This window comes from Cupressus sempervirens, chromosome 4 (genome assembly GCF_028749045.1).
Source record: "Cupressus sempervirens isolate cs-2001-9-10 chromosome 4, ASM2874904v1, whole genome shotgun sequence".
Lineage (NCBI taxonomy): Eukaryota > Viridiplantae > Streptophyta > Pinopsida > Cupressales > Cupressaceae > Cupressus > Cupressus sempervirens.
Genome location: NC_143121.1, coordinates 328261466 through 328271634, shown reverse-complemented (window position 1 = coordinate 328271634; position 10169 = coordinate 328261466). Strand labels below are relative to the sequence as shown.

Here is a 10169-nt window from a genome sequence, read left to right as displayed (position 1 = left end):
TAAAAAATAATATTTAATATTTATATGTATACATATTATATAACATTGAAGAAAAAAATAATTAAGTTCAAAATCTAAAAACAACTAAATTATATTAATTTTTAAAACTAATTAAATACAGATTAAAAATTTAAAGATAAAATAATATAAATAATTCACACATCAAAAAATCAAAAAACTACTAACGTGAAAAATGTCATCAGATGGCCTGACTAACAGACATGCTACATACTACATTAATTTGATCTCTGTCATTTTTACTCATTTTTCCCGTCATTTTCACTCTGTACTTTCGTTGTTTCCCTCCATTATTACTAACAACGATTCCGCCATTTCCCTCTTTATTACTAACAGCGATGATGCATGTACTCTTTGTATGGGCCATCCTTTTTTTTACTGTACGAAAACATATTTTTTAATGATGTTGAATGCCATATCACTGTTTGCAGCAAGGTAGACGGCTCCCACAATCAATTGGGTCTTCCTTAATATAATATCAGAAGGATTATCTTACGAATAAAACCAAACTAACGATAAGAAAGTAAAATAAATTTATTTTATATTTTATACTTTTTTAAATAATTTTTGGGTGGACTAAAAGAAATACGATATTTTGAAAGGAGAATATTATAAAATCAAATTTAAATCTCTTGTAATAATCTTATGGGATGTCTCCCTTTGAACTTAAATATAAATTAATGTTACATTTATAAGTTAAATAATTATAAACTAATGATAAGAACGTAAAATAAATTCAATTTATATTTTATACTTCATATAACTCATTTCAGGTTTTTATTAACTAATTTTTTGGTGAACTGAAAGCAATAGAAAATAATTTTATAAACACAAATTCAAAACTCAACAGTTACTCTTATAATAATTTTATGTGATGTCTCCCTTTAAATTTAAATATAAATTAAAATCTATTCACTTTAAAACTAAGAATTAAATTTAACAATGTTGATAAAATAAAATATTATTACAATTTAATGAGACAATAATTATTTAACAGCTTTTAATACTTCTATGTAAATCACTAATTTATATATAGATCACTATTTTGAATTGTTTTAATATAAACTTATTAATGCTTTATTTTATATGGTATTTATATCATTATTTATTTAATCTACAAATATCAAATTTGTTTATAATTTCTATATTATCTAGCATAAATTATCATTTTTTGAAATTCAAAAAGAGCAATAGAAATTTGTAATCTTTACTATGTATTTTTTCTTACATTTTCCTATATACTCATTTCTGAATTAAAAATTGTTTTAAAAATGAATTTTAAATTAAAACATAGTACTACATAAAGTTAATTTCTAAATGTGCATATATTAGAATATAGTTTAATAACTCTAAAAAATATATTTCTCAAGAGATAATTATCAGAAGTCTCTACATAAATTTAAAAATCTGTGCTAGAGAATTTCTAGAAAAATGTCAGACTAGCTAAATTTGAACGTCGATTCAAATTACTTAAAAAAATAGTTTATATTAATTCAACCCGAGAAATCAAACAGATTCAAGTGTAGCTAAGGTATCTTAACCTCTCCTAAAAGTCCCACAAGATATTTAACAGCACTGTGAAAAATATTATGAAGTCATAAATTGCTACGTACAAGTATTACAATTGTTCAAAAACATTAATCAAAACTCTTAAAAGGAACGATAGACTGAAGTTGGTATTCACTCCAGTCCATATGGTAGCCGACTGTGAGAGCAAAAAAAAGAAGGGATCATTTCTATCATGAAGCTTTCCATCTTAGAAAGGAAATTGGGTGTTTATGCAGTTTCCGAAGCCCAGAGACAGGCGTACATCAGTACTAACAAAACTGGAGGAAAAGCATAGAGAACAAAATGAATCTACTACATCAATTGCTAACTTCAGTGCAAGACACCATTTTCTGGACATGCCAACTTAATGGTGAAAAAAATGGGTGCATTTGAAAACACCTTTGATTATGAAAATCATCTACCGCCTGCCGAAACAGTCTCATGAGTGACATACTATGCAGACATGCTATAGGCAAACAGCCAATGAGCTATTCTAATCTTGCAAAAATGGCATCTGAACATATACAGCAAAGCTCATGTTGACTTTGGCACTGTAATCTCCATGAAAGCTTTCAAAGATTCCGAGAGTCTAACATGTGACATACCACGCAGACATGCTATAGGCAAACAGCCACTGCGCTATTCTAATCTTGCAAAAATGACATCTAAACATATACAGCAAAGCTCATGTTGACCTTTGGCACTAGCAATCTCCATGAAAACTTTCAAAGATTCCATTGTAATATCAAAAATGGTATTTACAAATCTCCTGTGCATGTACATACTCTTAAATGTACAAATCTAAACACATCAATAATATTATGCAATTCTAACAAGTAGATACAGGATGTGACACACCATGAATAGCTCGGTAGCATTGAAGGCTACAAAGCGGTAGATTAGATTTAGAGTCTCTATATTTGTATGTATTGTTACATAGCGGGCCTGCACATTTCTCACGAGGAGGAGGATACCTACAATAACGGAAAAAAGTGAACAAGAAAAGGATCAGCCATCTCTTTCAACCAACTTAAGCATGTTTTGCTAGCTTTGAGAAATTTATGCAGTGATGACTAAACTTCCATAAAGAGACTAAAAATACCACTCACTAGCATGTCGTACATGCACTCCAAGTTCTCTGGAATGAATGTACACCTTAAATTGTCTAGTTATTGGAACCATTTTAGTGATTGCCATAGTAATTGTTACCAAGTAATTCAGTGGCACACAGTGACTACATAATGTCCGGAGCGAAAATAAACACTACCAAAAGCAACTAAATTCTAACCTGCAAGGGGCAGAATTGAATATGCTTGGAAGAACCGCATCTTGAGAAAATGATACAACTGTGCCAGAAGGCCCCATAACCCATCTCACAGTATTTGGAGCAAGCATCGTCGCACTTGCAGACTTCTCCTAAAGAGAGATTAAAATGTCAATAACTAGAAGAACAAAAATAAATTATAATACTTACTAAAATTTTCAGATCTGCAACTCACCTGTTCCTTCTCATCTCTCTGTTTGCGTAGCTTGTCTCCTTTTTTCTTTCTTGTAGAATCAGTACCTAGAATTTTCTTGATTGCCTCAGCCTGGGACACAAAAGCAAGAAAATTGATTATAGCAACATGTGCTTCTTTCTTGTTAGATACAAATCCATCATTAACTAGGACCAAACTCATACCTGCTGAGCATTAGCAGCCCTTTCTACTTGCTGTTTGCGTCTTTGTGCAGCCTCTGCTTTCTTCAGCTGTTGCTCTACCTCAGACAACTTTTCTTTTTTCCCTATTAAATAAGGAAAAAGAAAGTTAATAAATCTGTATGGGGTGCCTCTATTATTAGTGACCAAAACAACCTAATCCACCAGCCATAACATGCAGCATCAACATCCTTAAAAATAAATGCATGAAACTGGAACATTTAAACACCTGGGATACGTTTCATCCACCAGCATAAAATGCAATGTCAACATAATTACAAGAAATGCAAGACAATTAGACATTCAGACAATACCAACACTCACACCATTATGTTAGGGGGAAAAAGGTCAGTACAGGATAAATAGTGAGCTTCAACATTGAATGCTCAATCTCAAATTGTAAACACAAATACCATATGTAAATGCTATAGGTTAGAAAACTTGTGATGCATCCTTGGATAAAACAGAAACCAGAAAAATAAAAAATAAAACAAGCAACCGCCAGCTGATGTGAGGGCTGCTATCAATAAAAAATGTGTAGTAATGCGAAATAAAATTAATTTTCAAGTGTCCTCTTGTGCACTAAAAACATAAGGTTAAAGAAACTTACTCCTCTGACCACTATGAGGCAATCCTTCTGGGAACTCGATCAAATTTGCTCCTACTTCTGCATCCACATCCTTGGATGACTGCATAGCCCTTTGGCGTGCAGTAAGAGGAATTTCCTTCTTCTCATCAATAGTTGAATTTAAAGTTTCTTTTCTATTGTTGTTCTTCCTTCCTTCAGGTTCAATGTCTGAAGTTTCAAACTCTCTATCTGTTGCAATATCCTCATCATAGTCATACAAGTACTCTGCATCTCTTGCAGACTTAAACTTTTTCTGTTTCCTTTTATAATAATGTGCTCCATCTCCCTCATCTTCTTCAACGTATTCACTTTGAAGCATTCGCTTCTTAGGTATCCTTGACCTTTTACGCTTAAGCATTTCAGCTTCTTCCCTATCATCATATTCACCATTTTGCAGGCGTTTTTTTGGGGTTCTCGAGGTTTTGCGCTGGGATGCTTCTTCAATATCTTCATCTTCGTCAATTTCCCCAGCCAGAACACGTTTCTTAGGTATCCTTGAGCTCTTGCGGACAGGTTGATTTCCTGCAAAATTGTTAATTTCTACCTGCTTTCCGGAGGTACTTTCATCTGCAAGTTTGTTTTTTCTTTCTTCATTTGACTGATTCATATCCATCCTGGTAGAGGCAGCACAATTGGCTGGAGACTCCTTGTGGAATGAATCTTGTAAACAATTTTCTGCCCTTGGAGGATAGTCATCTTCGTCATCTGAATTTTCCTGCATATCAATTTTCAAGATTACAAACATATTGTATAAACCACAACATTCAAAGACAAAATAATAGGCACAAATTAAAGTTTGTTAAAAGTCGAACAATACTCTTGTAAACTAAATTGACTGAGATTTTTGTTCTTGCTACTAAAGAATACGTATCATGGTCCTTCAACTCTCCTTAGAAAGTATTATAAACCATGATTCAAGTAATACAATGTTGTTCATACTAAAATATACCACTTCATATCAGTGAGACAATAAAATAAGACTGTCTTCTACACGAAAAAGATATGCACCTGAAGAATAAGTCTCTGGCGCCGTCTACCTCCTTCAGGTACTTGTGGAGGCCTTGCAAATGCACATGAACCTTCAGCTGTCTTCTGTTTATTCCCGGATGCTAAACTACCATGAATCGCATGGGTGATTCCACTTACCTTCAATTTCACAGTGGTGGTCCGATTCTCTTTAGAAGGTAAATCATCTTGTTTTAGTGTGGATTTATCCAATGATTCTCTAATATCATAGGCATTTCCATTATGTGCCGTTTTAACTTGTGTCGGATTTAGGCCTTCTGGAGCTTTGACTTCGGCATTTGCTGATTTTGATTGCCCTGCATGATGACCATCTACATTCCTGCCTCCATCTTGCAACTTGGTATGCCCAGCACCATGGCCAGAGTCCGGTCCTTCTTTCACCAGACCAACAGTACGGGCATCAGAGGACCTCTTCTCCATTATTTTATGTCCATCTGAATTACACCAATCCAATAATCCAACAACAGCAGTCAGTCCACCAACTGTTGCAGCCCTCTGATTGCCATCACCAAATTTTGAATTGCCCTGCCCATCATGATTCCTACCACAAAAAACACCACCATGGTTCCTATCTCTATCTTGATCGCAATCCTCATCCCAGTCAGATTTCTCATGACTGGCATGCCTTCCATAAGAATCTTTTCTCTCCTTTCCAGCATCTCTGGGCCGCTTAGACACATCCAATTCATCAGTGCGCATTTTACGTTTAAATGTTTCCCCAAAAAATTTCCTGTCCCTCTCAGTACCCTTCTCGCCCATGGAACTCTCTTTGAAATTCTTGTCATGATGAGAAGCATCCCTATGAATTTTCTCCCTTGAGGATTTTTCCACTCGCCTGTTCCTGTCATAATCCTGCAACTTAGAACCCACTCCTCTGTCATGTTTCCTGTCATTAATTCTATCCTCCTCCATGCCCTTCTGCTTGTTAATGCCATTCAATTCTGTAACCGCCCTCCGGACTCTTTTTATGTCATCCCAATCATCGTCTCTTCCCCCACCAGCAGTATTTCTATTACCTGACTTGTTCCTGCCCAAATCCTCCTTACCATTCTCAACCCTGGCCTTAATATTACCATTTCCCAACTTCCTCTTGTAATCACCTCCCCCATTGGAAGAATAATGGTTTGTAAACTTTCCTGCATCCTCATTGGAACCTTTGTCAAAACCTGGATTAGACTGGGGATCAGACAGCGGTGAACCAGAAGCTGAGGAATGCTCATGCTCATTCATGAAAGTGTGTGATCCTCCCAATCTTGGTTTCCTTGATGACTCAGACCGCTTCTTCCTAAAAACATCCACTCTTTCTCCATTCTCCATGCTCACAGACTGCAAGATTAAACATTTTGAAAGCATTCAGAATACAACAGCTGCATAACAATTAACCTTGGGATAAAGAGCAATGATTCAACAGCAGGAAGAGTCCTATCTCAACTATTAAAAAAAACCTATAAGTAAAAAGGGCTGAAAATTGTTATTAAACACATCAAACAGTCTCAAACAAGTTCAAGTGCAGAAAAACAAAAAAACAAAAACTAAGCACTGCACCTTCTGCCACTGTAGTTTTAAACAATTAACAAAACAAATCCTACTAAACAAAATCCAATTTCTAACTAGTACACCAAACCCTTATAAAAATGAACACTGCAAAAGAACAGTTTGGAAGACTCTAAATAAGGTCAGGTATCCAAAAGACAAAGGTTTCATAACATATCCCAAAATAAATGTTTCTAATTTTAAACAAATGGACAGATTCAGACACATAATTTTGAAAGTGTATACAACACTAACCGTTGGCACAAGCACTGCAAAAACTAAATCCAATAGCAGCACATATGCCTCTAAAAAACCAGAACAAATCCAACACCAAAAACAAATCCAAAAAGCTTAATAAAGTATCTCAATATCCCCTACATCAAAGAGAATACAAACCTAGCAGAAAACAAATCCAACAAGCCATTTCAAAAGATCAAATAAATTAAACGAATAATACATTAACAATCCATTGAGGATTCCTAACAGTTCAATGGCCTAAGAAAACTTAAGTACAAGAAACACTGCAAAAGAAAATTCAGTTGAACCCTTGTAAATGTCTTGCACATTCTCACTTCAATTCAATCAGAAAACAAAGCCTTATTAAAGCAAACCTGCTAATTACCAGATTTGTGCAAACCTTAAAAACTATTATAAAATGAAATATATTCAAAACCAGAAAAAAGCCTCCATGGATTAAACTGTTGAGAACCATTTCATGTCCAACACCAAAAATATACAATACCTGCTGAAAACTAAATTCCTAAACAAATGAACCATTTACAAAGTACAAACTTCAAACTACTCCAAAATTCAAAAGATTAATAATAAAAAGCCTCATATTACAACCAATTCAACTAACCCCTGGGAAAATAAATCTACCATCTAATGGAAAAAGCTCACATGCACTTGGGCTTCTAAAGTAAAGCCTGTATATGTATCATCACAAGGCATGACGGAATGCTGAAATCAGTATTCAACTCACTGAAAGTGATGTATCCCAATGGTTAGGACCAAGTATAAGTCCAAATTCGACAGAAAAAGTACAGCTCAATTGTGACATCTAAGTTATGGTCTTGATTGTCTACAGAAAAATTACACCTTCAAGATAAAAAAAAAACCTTTCAGAACATTTCACAAGAACAAACAGAACAACACCTGCAAAATCAAGCTAAAGATACCATTTAATATATCTATCAAATTTCATCCATCCATAACAGCCAAAAACTAAGTAAATTTTCCAAATTTATCATAATAAACCTTTGTGAAATAGAGTCAGCATGAATAGTAAAACACTGTGGCTTTCACAACAGACCCTGTAATTCGAAGGGATGCCCCAAGGTAAAAATAACACCAAAGCAAACTACCAATCAAAAAAAAATAAGACCAGAGCAATCATTTGTGCAACTCCTCTCAAACTAAATTCTTCGTACAATCCATAAATCATGAAACCGTTATCAGATCAAACATGGAAAAAAGAACATATGTTCATCAAAATGTGGAGCATATCCTGACAAGTTCTCCAAAAACAAATGATAATCAAACTGCAAAGCCTAACAACTCCTCCAAGGCAGTCTTCACAGAATCTTCTAAATTCTACACGATCCAAGAAATTCTTAACCAACAAACTTTGAGAAACAAACACATCCAGACAAAAATTTCAAAAAAACCTTGATTTAACTACAAAAAACAAGCCTATCAAAACCTGCAAAAACTGAGAATCTAGCAAACCCCTTCAACAAACCCCATGCATGAAAAAATTAAGACAACCCCAACAAATTATTGAGCTAACTAAACAACCTCTTCAATGGACAATAATCCAAAGAAACCAAATCCTTAACAAAAAAACTCTCATCGAAGTAATATAGCAAATTAACAAATGCATTCACAGATATCAAACAAATTCAATGTCCTGTATAAATCACAATAATCCAAAGAAAACAAATCCTTAACAAATCAAACTCCCATCCAAGCTCCTGTCGAACAATAAGCAAATGCTTTCCACAAAAAATCAAACAAATTCAACATTCTCAAAACATTATACAATCCAGAACGATCAAATTCTTAACATTACGAACTCATATCAAAGCAATAAACTAATATAAACTCTTGCAAAAGCAAATATGCAAATCCCTCCACATTCGACTATAAGAATTCAACGTCCATGGAAAATCAGACTAATCCGCAGAGAAACTATCCTTAAAAAAAAATCTTTCATCAAAAGAATTTAACAAATCCAAGGGAAGCCATGAAAGTCTAGAACCCTACAGAATCTTACCAATTGAACAGCAGAACAAATCCCAGAATCCCCAAGTCTCCTTTCAATTCGTGCCCTAATTCCACAAACCCCGAAAGCCCTTAACAAATTTCCCGATTTCACACCCACATTACGCCATAAGCCCCTGTAAAGTACCACCAACCCTTAGAACCCTCAAAATTTTAAACAAATCCAAGCAAACCCATGGAAAATTATGCTCTAAAAAATTCCTACCGTTTGAAATGAACATCTAACTCTTGAAGCCTTTGCAAATCACATTCCGGATCGCACACGCCCCGTCACAAATTCTCCAATCTTATCTGAACATAAACACCATCAACCCCAGCAAAACACAAACCCATCTCATAACATCCCGAAAATAACTACAATGTACAATAAGAAATTTCTTTCAAATCCCTAAAACCGACATTGCATCAAACCCTAAACGCCAGAAATATACAGCGACACAAGAGATGACGAAGAGTTAAAGCACCATTCCCTTATAAGCGGGTAGTCTTATGAGCTAGACCCCTCACCCTAATTGGGGGCTGACAGAATTAATGTATGAAGCGCGCCTCCTGGTTATTTTGCGCGTAAAAATATTCAGTTTCCCGGTGCGAGAGGATTTGTTGGTAGCTCGTAACCATTAAAAGGGAAGGGCCTCGTTTCTCCTTTGCCTTTGCCTTTGGCCCCTCCCTCACAATACTTACGAAATATCAACAAATCCTCACATAAAATTTTAAACCTACATCAACCCACTTCCCTTACAAAAATACTACGCCCGTAAAACATAGGGAAAAATCTCGAGATTAGTTAAGCAAGCGTATGGTTGTTTGATTTGGTTTCTGCCAGATAAAACCCTAAATTGTCTCTCTTTCTCTCTCTGCTTTGACCATTGAAAACTTAACACTGTTAGTACGCTGCTCCCCGTTATGCCTGTGCTGGCATTTGTGGTAACCGTCAGAGGGAAGCCCATTTTAACTCTGGTTTTACCCGGAGTTTGCCCACCCCTGCTGCTCTCCCATTTCCTTGGACAATGGGACTCCTCCATTCTCACTGCATGCTCTATTTTTAGTTATTTTATTATTGATTACTATTTTATTATTTATTCAGTAATTATTAGTATGGCTCCGTGCTTGCAACTAAAACTATTGCATTATTGGTCTGGATAGAGGACTGATATGCTTTCCATAGATGATTCTAATGTTAGCTGAATGAGAATGATTTTTTTTTATTAAAATTGATTTTCTTTTGATGTTTTCAATAATGTTTAGTACGAGATTAATTAAACTTTTATTTTGAATCTTTGATTAAAGTTGGTAATTGTTTTTGATCTTTTAGTTTCAAACATAGCAATTAGGAAATCAATTTTCAAGTTATTGAATATCTTATGAATTGTTGAAACAACACATTTTATATTAAGCAATCAAAGAATCAATAGTCAAGTCATCAGATATTTGTAAGTT

At 34.7% G+C, this 10169-nt stretch overlaps 1 protein-coding gene across 2 annotated transcripts; it reads right to left on the bottom strand.

Annotated features, from left to right (window-relative positions):
* Positions 1-1934: 1934 nt before the first annotated feature.
* On the bottom strand, positions 1935-9780 carry LOC149561356 (uncharacterized). 2 transcript variants are annotated; one of them, XM_089825099.1, is made up of 8 exons: positions 8938-9780; positions 8725-8848; positions 4899-6242; positions 3873-4605; positions 3248-3348; positions 3066-3155; positions 2855-2982; positions 1935-2540 (listed from the first exon to the last, which is right to left on the bottom strand). In XM_089825099.1, the coding sequence occupies exons 3-8, from the start codon at positions 6231-6233 to the stop codon at positions 2396-2398; spliced, it is 2532 nt and encodes an 843-aa protein (XP_089681225.1). In that variant the 5' UTR covers positions 6234-6242; positions 8725-8848; positions 8938-9780; the 3' UTR covers positions 1935-2395. The 2 variants fall into 2 exon arrangements, with proteins under 2 accessions (XP_089681225.1, XP_089681226.1); XM_089825100.1 differs by lacking the exon at positions 8725-8848 and having other exon boundaries at positions 8938-9652.
* Between the last annotated feature and the right edge of the window lie 389 nt (positions 9781-10169).